This window comes from Botrytis deweyae (genome assembly GCF_014898535.1).
Source record: "Botrytis deweyae strain B1 chromosome Unknown BDEW_011, whole genome shotgun sequence".
Classification (NCBI taxonomy): domain Eukaryota; kingdom Fungi; phylum Ascomycota; class Leotiomycetes; order Helotiales; family Sclerotiniaceae; genus Botrytis; species Botrytis deweyae.
Window position 1 is genome coordinate 771,828 of NW_024066218.1, and position 23,109 is coordinate 794,936.

Here is a 23,109-nt window from a genome sequence, read left to right on the forward strand (position 1 = left end):
GTCGATGTCACGGTGGCGATTATGCGGATCTCTTGATTCGTCTCTAATGCACGCTTGTGTGAGGATATAACTATCTGACAATGCGTGGATATTGAAATACGCTTGGAGTAGTATGATGAGAGAGGGCTTTCTGGGGTATCTCTGGATCGCTTGTGCATTTTTGTGTGCCAGAAGCTTTCTGTCGAGATATTGTAATTGGAAGCTAGGAGTGATGAGTTGTATGAATGAGATTGAAGCGATTGGAGATGTGGATCAAGAAGCATGCGGGATGATTGTTTGCTACAGAGTGTCTGGAGGAGTTTGAAAGTCCACACTCTAGTAATAGCAGTGGTCAGTAGCGACAACGATCGTTGTCGGCAAGAAGTTCACTCGTATGCGTTTTAGTCGTTTGTGTCCTTCAGCTTTCAATGTTATCCCTCTCTCATACCTCAAGAATGATCGGATAACTTTTCTGTCGCGTCTGGTATGGAGAATATGCAGTCGAGTACTCGCTTTCCTTTTATCAAGGCTTCATTTGTATATTGATGGTTGGCAGTATTCCTTCGGTAATTGGATATACACTTGCTGGAGAACACATCTATAACGAACGCCATGTTAAAACAATGCATTGTCTCAAACCCTTGCTTTGTCATAAGAAGTTTCTTCGAGCCATATGATCATGGGGCTTTGTATATCTATGGCGATGGTATTTCGAGCTTCAGGATCCTTCGTAATCCGGATAGAGATCGTCTACAATTTAACACTCCAGAGCGTCGCTTCTTCATTGCGTCAAGTTTTGATACAAGGACAAATAACATACCAATCTAATCATGAAGTTTAGCTCGATTGGAAAGACACAAACGACGCTTTCCTCGTGTTTCGACATGTCCAAGAGGTAAAGAGACTTTAGTATTGTTCGAAGTTCCCATAACGAGCATATGAAACAACTTCTTGTTAATGCTAGTAAAAATAGATGCACTTCATCTAAACACTTGACAGAACCTACACACACTCTCAGATAAAATGTTGCATTTTCATAGGTAGAGGATTCCTAGCCAATCTTGTCATTTTGCACTGATGGCTCACCAAGTTTACACATCAGTTTGTCAGCTAGTGTAGATTGCTTGCGTCTTAGTTGACACTCGTCAATTTCTGCTTACCAAAGTATACCAAAGTAGGTCTTCATCTCCTGTGGAAACCAAAATCAAGGATTGACATATGTAAGGTTCTTAAGCTAAGTGGACAAATTACTGGTAGTTATACTTGCAATATTGTACAACATACCCCGAAACAATAGCAAAGTAAGACTGAAAGCATTTCAACGTGTATAGAAATCGAGCCAGTTCATCCTGCCACCACTAGACGGCTCAATGCAGTTCCCCAAACCGTACCGTCAACACACTGCCAAATTTCAAAATGAAAAGGGCACACTCACGCCTCCTCACATGATAGAACATTCACATGATTACAGCCTCCTGCATACCTCCGCTTTCATCGCTCCCGTCTGATCAAACCCAATTGTTGCACACATCACATCGCTCAACCCGACCACAAAACTCTTCCAACCCATTTGTTGCACATCTGATTTTCGCCTTCGATCGCCGTGGCTTTTCTCATCCATAAATTCACGGCGAAATCCACACATATGTATGTATTCATCCGAGTACATCCATCTATCAAACGAGACACCAACACTCAAAACCTATCGGATTATCCGATAATCCTCAAGCGAGACGGCTGGATCTTGAGCGTTTGTATTGCATCTCTCAGAGAAGTGTGATTGGATGGATAAAGTATGTCGATGAATGCTAGTCTTGCAGTAGTCAAAATGTTCCAGATCTTACGATATGCAACAGTTTGGTGAATGGGGAAGGTGGGTGCGTGGGTGCATGGGTGTATGCAAGTATGCGGCGGGAAGGTGCAGGCTGGTGTAACGATGGCGATTGGTTGGGTGGTTGGCTGGTGTGGTGATGAAAGTATCGCATTTGTCGAGTAGATTCAGGAGCTGATATGGAATACAAAATCTGTTTGGAGTTTTTTTGGCAGTCGTGAGTATAACATGGAGAGCATTACACATTGATGGATGCATTTTCTTTCTTCCGATTTTTAAGACTCTAATTTTTGGTTATGTTTGTCGTTGATATAGATTTGTGTTAACTGTGACTGTTAACGCTCCATGGCCGGCTTCAGAATGAATTCTCATTGCTCTGAATCGTAAGCTAGATTATCTTTCCATCTTTCTATTAATTCGTAATTTATCATTAAAGAAAAGCAGATTTTACCAGGCATTTTCGAGAGAAAAAGATCAATTGGGCACTCTGGCAATTCATACAGTCAACCGAGACGTTTATCCCCGGAGGCGACGCATCCTAAACTCAACCATATCACCATATCAGGCGCTGCAATTCGATTATCGGAATCTTTTGTCGCCACTATTATTGTGGACACTTTATTGTGTAGATCTGAAGAAGCCAGACGCGACATCGTAGGTGAAGGATCTCCAGACTTTGGATAGGAAAGGAGAAATCGAAATATCTACCAGTTGAAAGACGCCTGCGCCGCGAAGAAGGAGGAGCCGATGTTTCAATTCAAGAAGGAAACAGCTTAATATCATATCGATCTTGCAATCGTCTCGGCAGCTGTAACATAACTCTACGTAGCCTCTAGCTAGAACAAGTAGATAAGAATGTGATCTATACCTAGATCCTGAATACACAAGCACATTTAAGCTCCCAATAAATCTTTTGTTCCAAATCTCTCACGCTTGAATGCATAATCGCAAATGAAGGTATATCGCAACCCCTCGGCTGAGAATGCAAACATTAATTTTTGAAAACCCAGCATCGCGCAAGCACATCTGATGTGCTATAACATTGGGTATATTATTAGAAGACCAAGTCGGGCATTTCTAGTACCATCTCTATTCTACGGAAAGACATACTCTTATTGATGTGTACCACAGGTCATCTAGCGTGAGTCTAGACTTGATTTGATGGGGCGATATCATGAGCTTCTAGACGAGACCGTGGTAGTTCGAGTACGATAGCCCGGGTACCGAGAGACAGAGTGGTGCATGTATTGGTGATAAGAAAGTTGTGTCTGGAGTTTCTTCTTTATCTCATACTGAGAATGCAAATAACACATTCAAACCAAGCACTACTACGTCTTGGGATTCGTTCAGACGAGAAGGGAAATACTAAATCTATGAGCATTGATCACTCGATTTTGTACAGCTTTGGTTCTAAAATTAACTGGCGCTGGCAAAACAAGCAATTTCAATTTGTTTGACTCATGGGGTTTCAAGCAACAATACCAATGGATCATCATTCCACCATCGCAGAAAATCAGAACTCGTACATCGTCTCCCCGTCATCCCCTTATCTCTCACTTAAGATTCTTATGCCTCAATTTAACTCTGATACGCTAACGCGCTTCTCATTTTGAAATATTCTCCTACCACAATCGGTTCGTAGTTCTTTCTCTCCCCATCATTTACACATTCCTCAAGAACTACTATTGATTTATCTGTATCCGGTCCGCAGAAATATGGGATCGAATAACGCGCTTGTGTCATTCTTACTCCTTCCTTGGTGATTGTGTAGCGAGAGGTTGAGGGGGGGAGTTGTACGCGATGGAGTGAGGATTTGAGATCATCTATGTGCGTAAACAGGTTGGTGGTTATACATCATACGATAAGAGCATAGGAATGGGGAGAGAAAAATGAAGAAGGGATGAAATACCATTAGTCCATCTCATAAGTAGATCACCTATATTCATCACAATGGCATTCTGAACCGGATCCGCCCTGATGAATTCACCAGGTTTCTTCGGATGCTCGATTTCCAATCCTCCACACTCGTCTTGAAAAACCATGGTGATGCTTCCAAAATCAGTGTGGGCTGGTAGTCTTACCGCAAGTCCGGTTTCGATTTCAGAAGCGGGAATGGGAGGATAGTGAAGGAGTCGTAGTTGGTTGGTATGACCGGAATGGAAATCCGCAAGTAAGGAGGGATTTTGAAGCTCTAGTCCTGTACCAAGGGCTAGGAGGATCATTTGTGAGGTAGTGGACAGACGGTGGTAGAAGGATTGCATGAAGGAGTGGAAATTTGGGAGTGTGGATTCGGGGAGCCAGATGTTTGGCTGGGAGGAATTTTTCTCGGAGCCGATTTCATAACTTTCCTGTGAGGATGCTGTTAGTTGACCTTGATCAAACCCGATTTGGGTGAACGTCTCTCAAAGTTGAAGCATGTGATAGAGTAAGATCAGAAAGGTAAGAGTGTATCCCAAACGACCAAACAAACTCACCTTACAATCCTTCACTCCCCTCATTTTCTCCCCCAACTCAGTATCATCACTAATAACCTGGTAAACTTTCTCCAAGCCCGGATACGAGTATCCTCTATGGACACTTGGGCCGGGTGGATGCGGCGCTTGCATTTTTGCCTCGTGTGGAAGATCGAAAAGCTGTTTCGTCATTTTGAAAGCTTCTTCGAGTAATGAAGAGGGCACATCATGGTTTATGATGTATACAAAACCGAAATCACGACAAGCATTGACGAGGGCTTTCGCAGTCTCGAGACGGGATGTTGAAGATGTGGGATATAGGAAGGGAGCAAAGTCGATAATGGGAATTGCGGAGGTGGGATTAGACGTCATGTTGAGGAGTTGTTAAAATAGCTTTGAATATTAAAGTAGGTTCAAATATTGAAATTATTTTCAGATAGCAGAAACAACAAATCTGGTGATACTATTCTCAAATTTTCAACCACTGCAGTCCGGAATATTGGAAACACTGTCAACAAGAACTATCTTATGAGAAGTGAAATGGAATCGTAAATAGCGGTTGGATTAGTTGAGATGTAATATTCAGTGAAGGAGGTGATAAATCGTAACGGAGTCCACCGTATAGTCTATTCTATCTTTCGAAACAAGATTTGGATTATTTCCACCATAATTATGACACCAGCTTCGCAATACTGATATGCAGAGTGAGCGACTAACTACACAGCATTACCGCACCAGCATATCCTGAAAGCCATCAGCTTGTTGGGCCAATATACATCGACCATTCTTTGATCTCCCTTGAATAGAATTGGACAATATGTGAAAGGCTGACAAATCCAAACAATCGTCCTACCTATATTAGAATGTATCTCGTCGCTCTGCTGAGAATAAATGAGGGGTTGGGTCTGGGGTCGTACATCGATGATGCGAGCGTGCATATCTTTATTAGTCAGCACTGTGAAACCCTCGGCATATGCCAGTCATTATGAACTAAATTTATTGTCTTGAAGCAGTTTTCATTGGTCAAGTTTCGAGGTTGAAGGATGGTACATGAGAATTACTGATTTGGATATGGGTTGAGCAATATGTACACATCCCTTCGATGTCTCTTGTTTGAACTCTAAAAACACCCCTTTCTAAAGTATTCCCAACAAGAAAATGCTTCTAGATCGATATCAGTGCTATCATTTACCTCGCCTTCAATGAAGCGTTCCTGCAATAATCTATCACTGGACACTACAAATAATTTGAGTTACATGGGCGGTGTGAGTTGCTTAGACACGCATGCCCACTGACTTACCGTGTACATTTTGGTACAGTAATATTTCCACCGTGTAGAGAGCCTTTTCTCAAGGATAAAGAAACACCACTATCAAGTGGGAGCGTTCATATGGTGCTGTACTCAGCTAGTAGCATCCAGTCTCACATGTAACTGAAAAGCGTGAATAACTACGGTGAGTCAGGTGCTGAAGACTGCAATTTCCGACCTAGCCTCACTTTTCTCTTCACTCATCAATAGTTCTCGAGATTTTCAGAGAAACCACCCTCCCACAGAAACAAATACATCTGTCTCTCGGTCAACTTATGATCAACAGACAGGCTTATAACGGCAACGTTCTAACGCAAGCAGCTTATTCTGAATGGGAATCTTGTCCCTCGTGAAATGCAACTCGAGATTTAAAATAAGTTCTTTCAGAGCAGGCAGCTTAGTTCGAGTTTGCTAGTAAGCCTATGAGAGATTCATATTGGTAGTACACGAAATTTTCAAGCTCAATTACTCCTAGCCTCACGGAACCGCGTTGACAGTAGAGCAGAAGAGATGTAAAAGAAGTGATCGAGTAACATGCATCACCCTATGAGAGATGTAATAGAAAAGTGGGATAAGAGACTTCGCGGGGAACGAGAGTAAGATGAAGAGAAAATGGGAGCATATTCCTCAACAGGTATGTAGGAAACAATGGAGTCTGTGACTCGAATGAAATGATAGAGGCACTTGCATGAGTTGCACTCAAACGAGGTGAGAGAAGGACAAATTAGAGGAGGTCATGAAGCATGATGGATGATATTGATCCGCACTCTTCGAGAAAAATAGAAGAAAAAAGGTAACAGCTGGTGCTAGTGTTCAGGAGGCTGTCGATACTTCGAGTTCCTCTTTGATCTTTCATTTCCCTACAACTCGGATGCCTTCCTTCCAGAATTCATTTCATCCATTGATGCAGGACAAGGAATTTGATCCCCAGCTTCGCATTCTCTTCAGGACAGCCTCACCTGCACCCCAGAAGCGTGGGGGTCCTGTCCAGCAAGCAATACGTATGAAACTATCCCAATAAAGCTCTCTTCGTGCTTCCCAATATTTCAGCCGCATTAAGATATATGAATAGAAACAATAGGGATGAGATCCATTTAGGTATTCGAAAGCGAAATATGTACGAAACTTATGCCTCCCTTTCATTAGTATAAAGTACAAAATCAATGTCGGGAGATTCCGGCTCGTGTGAGAAAAAAAAGGTAACCAGAAGCATTGACCCCCATACATACAAATTCACTCCACCCATCTCCTCGCTTACCTCTTCGCTTTAAGTATTTTTCTAGAACGTACAGGAACGCCCCCCGTCTAATCTAAATCTGCACTGCCGAAAAGCGGAGCTTGCAATGACCCATCGAGCGAGCCGAGTGAGCTAATTCTTAGTCAATCATTAGTTTAAAGATAACAGGAACGATAAAGACATCCACACATGTGATAGGTTGAAAGAGATGTCAAGGCTTTTTGTCATGCGGGACTTCATTGGATGGTTTCAACGACGATAAGGCTAATGAGTTCCAGGGGTTAAAACTAGATGTTTTCAGGTTAGGAAGCATAGCTTATCTGGAGTAAAAGATAAGAGGTTTATTGATTACCTAGGTATTTGTTGATAATTTTGAGAGGTCAAAGGGGAGATTTTGAGAGATTGGAGATTGGGGGACTGATTGATGTTTTAGGAGAGGAGAGGAGAGAAAAGTACGTCATGGTGGGAGAAGATGTAATTTCAGCTTGAAACTGGGCTATGTGGTATATCTGGGCAGATTGATTGTTTGAAGCAGAATTGGTAAATCTTACGAGTTGTTGCATAGAAATCGAAGATAGGCGAAGATGAAGGGGTAAGTGAAGATACTCACACAGTGGTATAACACCGTTGTATTGAGACCAAAAAAAAAGCAAGGGAAAAAGCCTTAAGAAGTACAGAGAAAATTTTGATGTCCATGAGCATACCATTCTATGCAATACCAGAAGCCACAGACTCCCAAGTAGCAGGATAGGCACATAGGGTACCTTTTTTGCAGGCGCCACACGCGGGGGGGCAGACAAGCATGTTGACGACAAACTGGGGAGAGGAAAGGATGTGAGAGTGTGGGTGAGGAGCGAAATCGGGGGAAGATTGTTCTGGATATTGAATTCTTTCGTATGATTGATCAGCTGAGATAGAATCCTTTTATCAAAAAGAAAAAGAAAGGAAAGAAGACAAGTCACTCTTGATACTCACGCGGGAATCAGACTTTTTAAATATGATATTGGGCTTTGATATCAATCTATCTCTCAAACATGGTGAACCAGTCAATGCAATTATCATCAGATCATATCGAATCAGATAATCAATCCTCCAAACTCAAACCAAAAATATGTCTCTGTCATTCGCGCCCTGTCTCGAGCGTGCTTACCTACTTTTCAGAGATATCCCTACGACCCGCATGAATACATAGCTCCTTTACTAAAGTATTCAATTCTCGTGCATCAACATGGGCTATGCTCGTCAAGGATATATACCCCATAATTGAAGGTTGGGAACTCGTGGATCTGTAATTTCTGTAATTTCAGCAAATGGGTGATATCGGAAGGTAGAGGATTAATGTGGTCGAGAAAATTACTACCAATCTCCGTGAAGATGTGAAGATAATAATTTGTGAATAATTCACATGTGTTGGGCGACCCTGAAGTACTGGATTAGATGGAAATGGAAATCGAAGCAGAAATCGCAATAGCCTCATTTCTCTTTCTTGATGAAACATATAAGCCTCAAGTATTGATTAGACTTTCAGCCATAATCGTGGGATGTGTATCTTCGTATCATATGCTGCCTGACAATTGCGATTTCGGGCATGATATGATTCGACATGCTCAAAGATCTAATCAGAAACTATGCATTGACTGGCTTACATTTTGGTATTTGGGGAAATCAAGATACACATATAATTGACCAATAATATGTGATATCATATCTTCAGATGTCATTTGTGTCACAAACATCTACATGTCTCACGACCTTCATATCTCTTGGCCCATAGTTTGAAATTCGAATCTGGAGCCGTTAATTTTCCCGAGTACTTTTTAATTGTGCTTCAAGCCGCGCATGGGATAAATGAGTCCACCTCTCACACGAACATCCCACGTCGAATCCAGAGACATGGGTACGGAGTAAGAAACTAAACTGGGTAAACTCTCGGCCCGTCGATCTAAAAAGATCTGCCTAGCACAGTGTACTGTTGCTTGTAGACTCGTAGACCTCATCCGAACTCGCGTGAAGAATGAAAATGGTCTTCCCTGTGAGCTGATCAATGTTTGGATGTGATTAGCATATTTGAACGGATCGCTTGTTATGAAACTACAGAAAAACTTGGCTATACCGGACTGGGATATACCGGAATCTTGGATATACCGGAATAATTTCCTGATTTGATCACTTTTTATATGGGAATACCGGATTTTTGGGCAAAACCGGTATACCGGACACTTTTTTCACGAATCCGGTATAAATTTTGGTGGGAGATTTGGCTGAATAAGCTGGATTTTGGATGAGTAAGCTTGATTGGCTATAATCACATGATATTTTTCGAAAATATCGGGGTTTGGAGCTGAAATCGGATATAAATTTTGGTTATGAAGCTTGGACCACTATTTTTTATACCGGAATCATGGATATACCGGATTTGATTGGTCGAAAATTTCAGTCCGGTATAACCAAGTTTATCTGTACTGTTCAGATATATTTTGCTAGACGGAATAACCGACAGATAGATCCTTTGGGTCAGAGTACCTAGCTCCCTTGGTCGCTACGTATGTTGTAAGCCATATTGAATGGATGGATGGATGGATGGATGGATGGATGGATGGATGGATGGATGGATGGATGGATGCTCGATCTTTGAGTAAAGTTGGTATAATTATCCGATCTCTTGGTATATATCCCTCCATATCCATAACATGGATGCATGGCTTGGTACTTGTGGTTTCTTGAAGATGCTTGTCCAAGGCGTTCCTCATCCGTAAGTGTATGTGTATGTGGGTATCATAACTATAAGGTTTTATAGCTGCCACTTGCCATGCGGACTAGAATTCCCATGTTCCGTATTTTTAAAAGCGGAAGAGCTCCACCATCTTAGTCGAAAAGTACTAAAGGAAAGAACAGTCCCGATTTCTAGCAATTCTTCTCTGATTCCATTATTCGAGATTAATTTCTTTAATCTTTTGGATTTGCGATTGTTTGATTGTTTTGCAACTTTGTCCGGTCTTTCTTGTTCACCATCTACCTAGCTAGTATCAAGGACATTCTTGATACTCAACTCTGCTCTCAATCTACCTCTCAATTATCTCCGGATTAGGTAGTGAGACAACATCAATAGTTGTAAAACTACCCAAACCACCAATTCTTTCTCAGTTGTGACCAAAACAACTCCTTTATCATTCGAATATCAATCGCATTCTCCTCCTCTTCCGAAATCGCCAACATCTATCCTGGTCCAACGAAAAACGAATTCTACGCCATTCTGAAGGCATTCCCTGTCCAACACCTCGACACAAAGGGAATCTCGAGGGAAGAAGAGGCCGACAGAAAGGGCAATTGAAGGAAATTTTGAAATTTAATAACGATGTCGAGTAACGAATATTATCCCAATTATGGCTATGTTGGAGCTCCTGCAAATTATAATGGTACCGGAGCCAATGGTGGCGATAGTGGTATGTTTCCATCTCTTCTTCGAATCTTCGAGTACCAAATTGTACCTCCGCAATTTACACATTCCGCATGCCTCTCTCATCTCAATCCGTTCAACAACCTCAATCCTCAACCCCTTCACAATGCAAAAACATAAACTAACATTCAATTCCCAAATTAGCCGTCGTCAATTTAAATCAATGGTTCGATCCGGGTGATCAAGCTTTTATCATCGTAGCATCATGTATGGTTCTACTAATGCCCCCCGGTCTGGGCTTTCTATACTCCGGTCTCGCACGTCGAAAGTCTGCGCTCTCGATGATATGGGCCTGTATGGGTGCCTTTTCTATAATAGTTTTCCAATGGTATTTCTGGGGTTACTCTCTGGCTTTTAGTTCGACGGCTACAAATGGCTATATTGGGAACTTGAAGCATTTCGGTCTGATGAATACTCTGGGTACGCCAAGTCCAGGAAGTCCTTTGATTCCTGAGTTGTTGTATAGTTTTTATCAGGTATGTGATTTTTGGTCTAGGTTTTGCAGGAGAGGGAGAGCTAATGATTGGAATTCAGTTACAATTCTGCGCAACAACTGCCGCAATTGTCGTGGGAGCTGTCGCTGAACGAGGTCGTTTGGTTCCTATGATGGTATTCATATTCTTCTGGGCTACTATCGTGTACTGTCCAGTCGCATGCTGGGTATGGAATGTCAACGGTTGGGGATTCAAATATGGTGTTCTCGATTATGCGGGTGGTGGACCAGTCGAGATCGTTTCGGGTATGTCCGCGCTTGCATATTCGATGGTCTTGGGCAAGAGACAGGAAAAGATGATGTTGAATTTCAGACCACATAACGTCTCGTTGATTACCTTGGGTACGATTTTACTGTGGTTTGGATGGTTAGGATTCAACGGAGGAAGTGCTTTTGGAGCCAATTTGAGAGCTGTCATGGCCTGCTGGAACTCGTGTTTGGCAGCCATGTTTGGAAGTATTACCTGGTGTCTGTTGGATTGGAGACTCGCGAGAAAATGGTCAGCATTCTTTCAACCATTCTAAAAACCTTCATACTGATAAAAAATAGGTCCATGGTAGGTTGGTGTTCAGGCTGTATCTCTGGTCTTGTAGCCGCCACACCCACATCCGGATTCATTCCTCCTTGGGCCTCCGTCATCCTTGGCATTGTCACCGGTATCGTCTGCAATTACAGCACCAAAATTAAGTTCTGGATCCGCATTGACGACTCCATGGATGTGTTAGCTGAGCACGGCATGGCTGGTGTCGTCGGACTAATTTTCAACGCTTTGTTTGCTGCAGACTACATAATCGGTCTTGACGGTGTCAACACCGGAGTCATTACCGGCGGCTGGCTCAATCACAATTACAAACAACTCTACATTCAAGTCGCCTATATTGTCGCCTGTACCGCCTATTCCTTCGTCGTTTCCGCCCTTCTCGCTATCATCATTAATTATATCCCCGGTCTCCATCTCCGCGCCTCAGAAGAAGCTGAACTCCTTGGTATGGACGACGATCAACTCGGCGAATTCGCATACGATTACGTTGAGGTAAGACGTGACTACCTTGCCTGGACACCCGCAAAAGATGAACCAGAAAACGTGGAAAGTAATGTAAACCCCGAGGATCGTCACGGTATTCCAGAACACTCGGACATGATAACCGGACATTCAGATATGATTACGGGACATGCACCGGGGAGCGGAAGAAACAGTGGAAGTGAAGCGGATGCAAGGGCGGGACATTCTCATAATATGATTATGGGTGACAGACACGGAATTGCGGCAACAGATAAAGAGAAGGCTGCTTTGGCGAGAGAGGCACAAAACAACTGAATAGGGCTTTGGACACAAAATAAATAATATTGGGAGGGGGTTTTTTGGAATTCTTTGGATACGACACGATTGCTATATTGCGAGGAGTTGAGTGCGGGAAACTTGGTTATGAGATATCTATTTTCTTTTTCAGGCATGTTTATGTTTTGGGATGATGAGTGGACCGGGGCAAGGAAAATATGTACTCCATATGGTTTGGTGGGTGGGATTATTTGATTCCAAAAATATTCGCGTGGATAGTGTTAAAACTTGAAAGAAGATTTATTGTATATAGAACGGATGTAAGAGGGATGTAAGTAACTATTGATGAGGTGGAAATGAGACGAATATATTATCAGTCTACATACTTGTTGGTGTAAAAAAAGTTCGATCCTATCTGTAATGAATGTGACCTAAAGACGAGGATGTTGTGAAATCCGTATCCATACTAAATAGACCTGTTCTAGAACCGGAACTACATAAATCGCCAGGCGTGTAAGTGGATATAAAGATCTATTGAATGAGCTGCCGCTATTTACCATCCATCTATTCTATAATGCTGTTTACTTAAATACTAGTCTCGCTGGATCTTATACTACCCACTGGAACTTGTCTTATGAAATCCTGGGAAATCCGAAATCTGGAAATAGCAGCGACGTCAACAGCTTGAATGTTTGACGTCAGTTTTAACATGTTTCCCCATCATGACATCACAATCACAATCGAAATCACATCCATCACACCCGTGCTGGTCTGCATATGATGCAAGTGATCGCGCGCATCGTACCCAGCAGGAGTAAATCTCCGGTGGGAATTTGGGGTGCATGTATGTATGTATGTATGTATGGATGGATGGATGGATGGATGTATGTGCATGGGACGGAGATTGAGGGATGCATGGAAGGAAGGAGGGAGGGAAGGGAGGGAAGACAGGGAAGACAGGGAAGGGAAGGATGTAAACAGGGATGTGGGATATGGGGTGTGGAGATAAGGATTTGGGAAGGAGAGTAAGGATGGAGAGGAGAGAGATAAGGGTTGCTGAGGGTGGTGATGCTGTGTGGTGTGTGGTGTGGTGTGGTATAGTATATGCATGCATGCATGCTTATCAGTGAGAGGGATGCAAGGCGGGTTGGGCCGGATGGGTGGTGTGCGCACGGACTCGGGGATTTGTTGCTTGGGGATTGGGGATTGGAAAGTGGTGATGGGTGCGATAAGGAGATCGTGGGGAGATTGAGATGTGTAGGTAGTATGGATGGGAAGTTGAGAGGGGTGTTGATCCGAGACGGTTACTATGTGGAAGATTGATGGATGAGTTTTGGTGCTTGGGGATGTTGGCGGGGGCTGTGAATGCTTGGGCACTGCTTGGGGAGAGCTTGTGGATTCTTGGCTTGATAAGAAGATTTTTGGAGTTTCTGAACTGCGGTTGATTTGGTTTGGAAGACTCTATGACAGTTCTGATGATTATGTGTGGCTGTGTTATCGGTAAGTGGTGGAAGTGTGGAAATAGGTTGGAGGTTGAAGGTTGGAGGTCAAGGTGATCTCGCTAAGCGCACCAAAAATACTACATACCACGGGCGAGTGTAGAATGATATTGAAACCGGTATATCAATTGAGATAAAGTTTCAAATGTATTTAAACTCTAACGAAGCTCATGTATTGCTTTTTCGGTGGTATTGAAATAGGGGAAACTCAAATAACGTTAATTTTGGTGTCTTTTTGGGCGAGATATCGGCATGGTAATGGTCTGGCATTTGTATTATTTCATAAGCACTTGTTATTTCAGATCGATATGATTGGCGAGGGGATCAAGTAATCGATGTGTACATGTCGAAAGTCATGTTTCATTTGACTTTGTGGTAAGAATGCGAAAGAATGCGGTGTATATACACTGATACTCGCGGACACGCGAAGAAGAAGAATGTGGCACGAAGATTCAGCTATGTACATTCCAAGGGGATATAAATCCATATTTCAAAAAATGTTTCATATACCTGAGATAGTGTGCATTCCAATATTCTTGCGTGCATGAGGAACTTCCTCGATATATTTCGCAAACGAGCACTTAAATAGACAATAAGAAAGAGACGTTGAGAATAGGACGGAATATTGAACAAAACCTTCAAGAGTTTGGACATTGAAATGTTTAAGACACAACGCTAGTTTGATCTCCAAGTATGCTTCATCCAATATTGAGTATTTGTAGAGGCGAAGCCTCTGTTTGTTGCATACATGCACTGTCTAATGTATACCTTACATCTAGTCATAGAAGTCCAGTGATTTGATCTCAAATTCGGACCTGGTACACTCTGCAACTTCCCGGCAAGCTTCTTAGGTAGCCACTGAGATTGATGACGAGACGGACCGATGTACGCAAATAGCGGTGATAGTCTTGATATCGTAGGGAGGCTTAAGTGATCTTGGCAGAACACTTGATACTGGCCGAGCAGAACTCATAATGTGCCTACAATATGCCATCACTGAATGGAGAATTTGTTACTGTATCATCTTCAGAAGTGACGGATTTCTTATGATATTCACTTAGTACAATGATTGTTGGTGGAAACTACCTTGTGGCATTGTACATCCATAGTTGAAACCTTTCCTTCGGTGCTGTTAAGTAAGCATGATAAGTTACGAAACCGCCACATCGTGATATCCGTTTGTTCTTTTTGCATCGAGGAAGTACATTGGAGGCAAGTACCCGCTACCCATCAAGCTGGCATTGCGACATCCCGACTGCTGGTAAAGTCCAAGTCGATGCAAACGGAATCTGAGTCGCTGATAGGCTTCTATCGAAAGTTTCCAACATGACTGGTTACAACACTGCCGTAAAGAAGCAATAAGGTATCTGCAAAAGTCGCTGCCCGGCGGTACCCTTTAACCAATAATTTGATGGCACGAGTGACAAAAAATTGAATTCCAGCCAAGATTAAGCTATTTGCGGGGTGTCACATGATGACGCTAAATGACGCGACAATACGCGTTTGTTATCGCGATGTCGCAAAACATCAACATATTGCCTGTCTACTGTTGCACCTAGCAATTTTATGATCTTCATCGACTTTCCAAAGCGAAATTGACATCAGATACCAATGGAGCTACCAAAAACTCAGTACTATATTCACTCCTCATGACTCGACATAATCTTCAAAGTCATATTTCTTGGTTGATTAAAAACAAAGTTACTACCCCCGCCAGAGTTCAAATTCCTGCATTTGCAGATACCATTGAACCAGGACTCGCGAATTTGGAGATTTTCGAAGGGGAAGATATCGCACAAGAAATAAGAAATACACCGATTGCTCCGATTCGAAATCGCCGAGTCGAAGAAATCTCCAATGTTGTGGCGAATTCACACCCACCTCGTCCTCGTATGCTTACTCCGATAATACAATCTACACCAGTGCCTGGGGATGAATTGGCAGATCCGGAAATGGGAAAACTCACATCAGCGCGAAAGACGACTAGGCCAAGTCTCATGAGTCAAAATCAACAACTCGGAACCCCTTCTTCCACGGCCAGTTCCTCCCTTACAAGAAGCTACAAGCTACAATGTAATCAAAATGGTATGTAAATGAAAGCGATTCAATTTGGTTCATAGACTGATTTTACTAGGCACGCCTTCCAAACCCATATCTACAAGAGAACCGAGAGGTCTAACTCCTCGCCCAACTCCTCGCCCGGCTCCATTGCCAAAAAGCAGAGTCAATTTCGACAATGTGGAATCAATAGATCTTACCGGGGATGATATGATCAATGGAGCTCCTATCGTAAACTCTTCTAGTACAGTGGAAGCCTTTGAAGATGCTTCCGTTACTTTGTGGGATGAGAGGTCAGCATCCAGACCGGAACCTTTGAAGCGGGCGAAGAAACGGAAGAGTGAGGAATTATCTATGTTACAGTCTCCTCGAAAGGCTAAGAAAGTACCACCAGTACACGCAACAGAATTGCAAGACGAGCAACACGATTCATTTATGGACATCGACGAACTGGAAATGCCAGGGCCGTCGTTTCGAGATAGCCTTCCCGACTCTCAACGGACAATTGTCCCACGCAGAACAGTAGAGGAATACCCTGATCTGGATTTATTGGAAGAGGTTGATATGGTTGGAGAAATGATTTCTCAGGGCGAACGTGCGAAATCTAAGATTCGAAGCCGACAAAATTCGGAGGATACTGTTATGGATAGAAGACCAACGCGGGGAACGACCCCTGTTCCCACGATCAGCTCCCAGAAACGTGTTACACCTCTTAATGTACGGCATGTTTCGCCGGTTCAAGTACAAGCGTCTCCTGCTTTTAAAAGTCGTGAAAAGCGAGCAACAAGGACCCCGTCACCCCTCACACATCGTAGGCTTAAGAAAGAAATTTTTGACTCCGACGACGACGACATCCCGTCAGAGGTAGAGGCGAGAGTGAGCTGCTCGCCTTGCCCACCATCGATAAAAATATCGAAAGGAATCCGTAGCACGGCAGAAAATCATACAACGCCCAAAATTCAAATGCACGAGAACAGTGAAGTAACTCCCGCCAAGAAGAGATTTACTAGCCCACTACAGCCGATATCACAAAATGCATCATTCCGCCAAGAGAACGAGCCATCTCCTTTCCAACAGGATTCTCCTACAAAATATATGGCTTCACAGACTTTACCCCAACGAGGTTCGAGTCAGGCCTCAACGGTTTCTTTAGGCTTCGAAGAAAAAAGAATCGTGGGCTTGTATCTGAAGGATCCAACGGCACTTACACCTTTTCAGAAACATCTGGACAATCTTCTCAACCAGAATTTTGAGGCACTTCAAGTCTATCTTGAGGATGGTGAGCATCCTCCGGCAGACATAGTAGCCGAGCGAAAATCTATGCTGGACCAGAAAAAGGCCTTTGAAGCTCTTGCGGAGACTTTGCAAGGACTCCAGGATCTGGCTACAAAAACAACTGATGCCTTAAAAAATTTATATTTTAAAGGTGAAAATAATGGAGAGTCTGAGTTGCTGACTAGTGAACTGTTGGAGAAAAAGAAAGAATGCTGGCGTTTATTAGATGCTTCTGGCGCAATAAACTATGGGTTTGGGTCTATTCCGTCTACAAGGACTCCGCTTTCCACCCATGCTTCCAGTGCGGGTGCGAGTGGACAAGTCGTTCTACAGACCCAGATGCCGTCTCTTTCACATCAATCATCTGGTGCAACGAGATGTTCCACGCAAGAGCGCACACCATCTAACTATCAGAATCCTGGTAAGTCAAGGGAACAAGAGCCTCGTTATGCTCCACCATCTTCAATGAGACATACGTCGCCTGCCAGATCAATGATTCCTGCCAGTAATTACTCGAGGCCTGACAATTCTGTGAAAAGGCCTGACTTTCACAGAGAGCCTTCGCCGGCAGACTACGGTGCTGACGAGGACCTTCTCAGGCTGCTTGAAGACGAGGAGGATTTTACGAAAGGGACTAAAGCAGCTGACGAGCAATTTGACGAGAATTTGGCAGAGGCAGAAGAAGATTACGGGGATTTCGATGATGATGACGATGAAGCTATTCTTGATTTGACACATAAAGTTGAGCAAAGTAACTCTTTCAAGCCATCTTCAACAAGATTATCTCTCAACTCATCTTTTAAAGACGCATCACGAGACCCATCGAGAAGTTCAAAGCGTGGTAGCCTGAAGTCAGACAAACCAAAAGATATGTATTCAGTTGTGGACTCTTCGCGGACAGATATGTACAGTCATGCGTGGTCTAATGATGTCAAAAAGGCACTAAAGGATCGTTTTCGCTTAAAAGGCTTTCGACATAACCAGCTGGAAGCAATCAATGCTACCCTAGCTGGGCGTGATGCATTCATATTGATGCCAACTGGTGGCGGAAAATCCTTGTGTTATCAATTGCCTGCAATTGTACAATCGGGCAAAACGAAGGGTGTTACAATTGTGGTTTCTCCTCTTTTGGCACTTATGCATGATCAGGTAGATCACCTCCACAAACTTCGCATTCAGGCATATCTGTTCAATAGTGAATCAACTCAGGAGACAAGACAACAATTGTTTAATGTTTTAAACGAGAGGAAGCCAGAGCAATTTGTCGAGTTGCTATACGTCACTCCAGAGATGATCAACAAAAGCAATGCTATCCAATCAAAATTGGATGATCTTTACGCCAAGAAACGACTTGCTCGCATTGTTATAGATGAGGCTCATTGTGTGAGTCAATGGGGTCATGACTTCCGCCCGGACTATAAAAACCTTCACGAGCTTCGCGAGAGATATCCCGGTGTGCCATTTATTGCATTGACTGCCACTGCAACAGAAAGAGTAAAGCAGGATGTGATCCACAACCTTGGGATGCAAAACTGTGAGCAGTTAAAGCAAAGTTTCAATCGACCTAATATCTACTATGAGGTTCGACGTAAAACAGGCAAAGGGTCAACGGCGGCAATGTTTAGCGAGATAACCAAAATGCTTTCTGTCGACTATAAAAATCAGAGTGGAATCATATATTGTCTCTCTCGTGACAATTGCGAAGAGGTGGCTAAAAAGCTACGGGAACAAGGGATCAAAGCACATCATTTCCATGCTCATATGACGCCTGAAGAAAAGAAAGATACCCAGCACAAGTGGCAACTAGGAAGTATCCAAGTCGTGGTCGCAACGATTGCCTTTGGTATGGGTATTGACAAACAAAATGTGAGATTTGTCATCCATTATTGCCTTCCCAAAACTTTGGAAGGTTATTACCAGGAAACTGGTCGAGCTGGTCGAGATGGCAAACCGGCTGCGTGCTTTCTCTACTATGGGTTTCAAGATAGTCAAATCTATAAAAAGATGATTGAGAAGGGAGAAGGTGGCCTAGATGTCAAAACCCAGCAGCGTCAAATGTTGGAAGCTATGGTGCGATTTTGTGACAACCGCATTGATTGTCGCCGAGTGCAGCTTCTACAATACTTTGGTGAGACTTTCAAGAGGGAAGATTGTGGTAATTGTGATACATGCAATTCCAATGACACTTACGAAGAGCGCGATTTTAGTAGCGAGGCTCGGAAAGTGATCAGTCTCGTTGGTAAAGTTCAGGGCAATTTTGCTATTGGTCATTTCTCAGCCGTATTGGAAGGCAAGGCATTAGCAAAGATCAAAGCCGAACGCCATCACGAACATGATGAGTTTGGCTCACTAAAAAATATGGGGAAGACGGAGATTGAACGACTCATTGAGAAGCTCATCCAGTTTGGAGGTCTGCAGTTCCGCGCCATCAAGAATAGGGGTGGATTTCACAATGACTTTGTTTTTGTAAGTGAAACTCCCTTCTGCAGTATGCAAACACTAATCAATCCTCTAGCTTGGTCCAAAACATAGGCTATACATGTCTAAAAAATTAAGGCTTCCCCTGCAAATTAGAATATCGACGTCGCCAGCCGCAGCTTCACGCCAGAGCACAAAAGGCAAAGCCAAAAAGCAAGCACCACCACCGTCTACATTGCTTACCTCGCCAATAACTCAAAGTCAAAGTCGCTATAGTAGAAAGGGTAAAGAACGACACGTTGAAGATGAAGATATAAGTGATGACGATTTTCATCCAAGCACCTACCCACAGCACGACCCTCCTGCTTCCGACAGTGTTGAAAGCTCAGAGGAGGAGGATTACTTCGAACCGACGAGGGGAAGTAGTAGAACAATGCGCGGCAATAGACAAACTAGTCGCATTGGGCCACCAATCACGGTCGATGAGGAAATGGAAATGTTGGATCCAGTACATCAAGATGTTGTGATTGCTTTCGTTAGGGATGCTAAGATGCTGGAAGAATCTCTTAGGAACAAGAACAATCACAGAAAGCCCTATTTCACAGAGGTTGAGTTCAGACAGATGGCAATTCGCTGGACGACAAATACTACTCTGATGTCACAAATACCTGGAATTGACGAAAATAATGTAGCCTCGTATGGCAAGCGATTTTTGAAGTTGTTAGAGGAGAGAAGATCGCATTATAACCAGATGATGGATCCAAATTTCAAGACAGATAAGAACCATCTAATAGTAAACTTGGTGAGCGAAGATGAAGATAGTGGAATGGAAGATGAATACGGAGACCAATCGGAAGAGCCATCCCCGTACTTTCAAGTCGATCCAGCAGTGCAGGCATTCAACGAGCGAATGGAGATAGCAGCCCAAGTTCCAAGGACCCAACCAACACAAGCTGAATCATCTAAAAAATCGTATCAAAAAGGCTCTAATGGTAACAAGTCAAAACCTCGTTTTAACAGCAGGCGAAAAAGTGGTGGTTCGACCTCAAGTAGGGCAGGGTCAAGTAGTGGTGTTACAAAGAAGCGAGCACCTGCGAGCAACAGAAAAACCAGCACGGCGCCGAGAGGGTCAATAATGGCTCAGTATGGTAGAAGTGGTGGTGGCGGCGGCGGTAGTGGGATAAATCCAATGCCGACATGAAGCGGGGTTCTGATTTCTTGAGAATTTTCTTTCGTTTCTTTACTTTCAATCACGGCTTTACATGCATGTGTATAGGGATAGGTTCGGAGTTCCAGGAGCTTGGGTTCGAATTGCTTTTCAGCATAGCGGCTAGCATTTTTGGGAGATTTCTGGCTGGGCTTGGCTGGGTTGGGTTTACGACAGATCTTTCATGAGTTTTAGATTAATGATGATTTGATAAATATTGTTATGGATCATGCCCAAGGACTTTCCTGGGGTGGTTCTAATAAATTCGCGTGGATAGAGATGGGATTGGTATATCGTAGCATAGCATAGCATAGCCTGAAGAGTTATACCAATGTTAGATAAATGTTCATTGCATCAGAGATCAACTTAGTGTCGATGAAAATTGTGAATTTTCTTTACCTCTCTTCTCATTCATCTTTAGAAATTCATGTCTAGCACACTTTATATTCATTGAAATCTTCGCAACTTCTAATATCTCATCCTCTTATTCTGCATGAGGAAACTTATTATTGTAGAATTGGTTGTGCGGTTATCATGCATGTCTTTGAGCCTAGAAGAGATGCTCGAAGTATATGGATGGAAATTTGGATTGGGATGGGATGGGAGGAGATGAGATGAGATACCTGTAGTTGGGAGGTAAATGGATGGTAGTCAAATAAATGGGTGGAAAGGTAGCCAGGGTGTAGGTAGCGAGGAAACTAAGGAAATAGCGAATCGATATCAGATGCGCGATCCCATCGGTATGTACCGAGTGAGATTGAGATTGATATTGAGATTGAGATTGAGATTGAGATTGAGATTGAGATTGAGATTGAGATTGAGATTGAGATTGAGATTGAGATTGAGATTGAGATTGAGATTGAGATTGAGATTGAGATTGAGATTGAGATTGGGGATTGATGGGCTGTGGGCTGTATGGGCTGTGTGGATTGTGTATCTAGGTTTGAGTTGATACTTGATAAAGATGAATTGAGCTTGATAAATTGGGATGGAATATAATAAATGTGAAGTGAAATATACGTATGGATACCTAGGTATCTGCAGATATGAGTTGTATAGGTACGCATAGGTATGCATTAATCACGGATTTCTAGATATATTGTGTATGAAAAGTATCTATATATCTACCTATATACTTAGATATATAACCCCTAGCGTAACCACAAATCAATAAGGATAAATCTATATCATGGGTAAATATAATAAGTAAGAGGGATGCGAGTCGGAGAAATCCATAACTAGGATGCCCGGGTGGTGCGGTGATCTGGATGGTGTGGCTGGGGTGATGTGATGTGAGTGAGTGAGTGAGTGAGTGAGTGAGATTGATTTATGTTTATGGTTTATATGTTTATATTTTTGTATTTTTGTATTTTTTTATTGGGGGATGGATTGGATTTGAGGGGGACTTGGTTTTGAGATGGATGGATGGATATTGTGTTGTGTTGTATTGTGATGGGTTATATTGTGATTGACTTATGCATGTATATGTGTGATTTTGTATCTTTGATCTTTAGTCTTTGATCTTTTGTCTTTAATCTTTAGTCTTCAATTACAATTATAATTTCAGGGGATATAAGGGGGGAGGGGGTAAGTAAAAAGAGTAATTATATCACAAATCTCCTCTCATGAGTATGAATTTATGTATTATATTCGAGGAGGAGTATAGATACAGATTAAGATATCCATAATAATGAATTAAACGTATTGGTTTCTAAGATGGCGAATCGGGAATTTGTGTTTGTTTTTAGATTTATGTTTGTATTGGTGATTTATATTGGTGATTTATATCGATGGATGCAGGGACTGGACTTGGTGTGTTTGTAGAATAGATCTAGATTATTGTGTGCTTGATATGAGATATGGGATATGGGATATTGGATATTAGATATTATAGCGGTGTTATGATTATGATGGACTTGGGGTTGAGTTGTAACTTTTGTTGGAACTTTTGTTTGGAGTGATGCGTTGGGTTGGGTTGATTTGGGTTGATTATGGTATGGTATGGTATGGTATGGTATGGTATGGTATGGTATGGTATGGTATGGTATGGTATGGTATGGTATGGTATGGTATGGTATGGTATGGTATGGTATGGTATGGTATGGTATGGTATGGTATGGTATGGTATGGTATGGTATGGTATGGTATGGTATGGTATGGTATGGTATGGTATGGTATGGTATGGTATAACGAGAATAAAAAGGGGTTAGGAATTCTATTGGTTGGAAATGGAGAGGAAATGGAATAGGAGATTTGATGTGTACCTACTTACTGCATTTTGAGGGTGTACACGCGTATGTGTGTCTCGGTACGGTATTTTATATAAAGAAAATTGGTACAGCAGTTTGCTGGAGATTGATAGTCACCGTGGATATCACAACATTGCGATTGTGATTTGGGGGAAACATATTGGTTGGATGGTCTTTGGCGAAAGCAGAATGTTTCTTGATTTTCTCGCTGCCGTGAGGTGAAGGTTATAGTATAGTTTTGTATAAAGTATGAACAGGAGGAAGATGCAATGCAATATAGCAGGGACTTGTATACAAGCTGAGTCTGCTTCGAGTTGCTCGTGAGTGTCACTGAATGCTCACTAGATGTAGTTCGGATGAGAATG

The 23,109-nt window shown here is 42.6% G+C and overlaps 3 protein-coding genes across 3 annotated transcripts; 2 read left to right on the plus strand and 1 right to left on the minus strand.

Annotated features, from left to right (window-relative positions):
* Positions 1–3,388: 3,388 nt before the first annotated feature.
* On the minus strand, positions 3,389–4,635 carry EAE98_005686 (uncharacterized protein; the record flags this gene model as incomplete). Its single annotated transcript, XM_038953308.1, has 3 exons — positions 3,389–3,633; positions 3,720–4,158; positions 4,285–4,635. The coding sequence occupies 3 exons, from the start codon at positions 4,633–4,635 to the stop codon at positions 3,389–3,391; spliced, it is 1,035 nt and encodes a 344-aa protein (XP_038810409.1).
* A 5,529-nt stretch (positions 4,636–10,164) lies between these two features.
* On the plus strand, positions 10,165–12,077 carry EAE98_005687 (uncharacterized protein; the record flags this gene model as incomplete). Its single annotated transcript, XM_038953309.1, has 4 exons — positions 10,165–10,252; positions 10,411–10,742; positions 10,801–11,258; positions 11,309–12,077. 4 exons carry the CDS (start codon positions 10,165–10,167, stop codon positions 12,075–12,077), a joined length of 1,647 nt encoding a protein of 548 aa, XP_038810410.1.
* Positions 12,078–15,186: 3,109 nt separating this feature from the next.
* EAE98_005688 (uncharacterized protein) lies at positions 15,187–20,489 on the plus strand (the record flags this gene model as incomplete). The annotated part of the gene is made up of 3 exons (XM_038953310.1): positions 15,187–15,622; positions 15,672–19,336; positions 19,386–20,489. 3 exons carry the CDS (start codon positions 15,187–15,189, stop codon positions 20,487–20,489), a joined length of 5,205 nt encoding a protein of 1,734 aa, XP_038810411.1.
* Between the last annotated feature and the right edge of the window lie 2,620 nt (positions 20,490–23,109).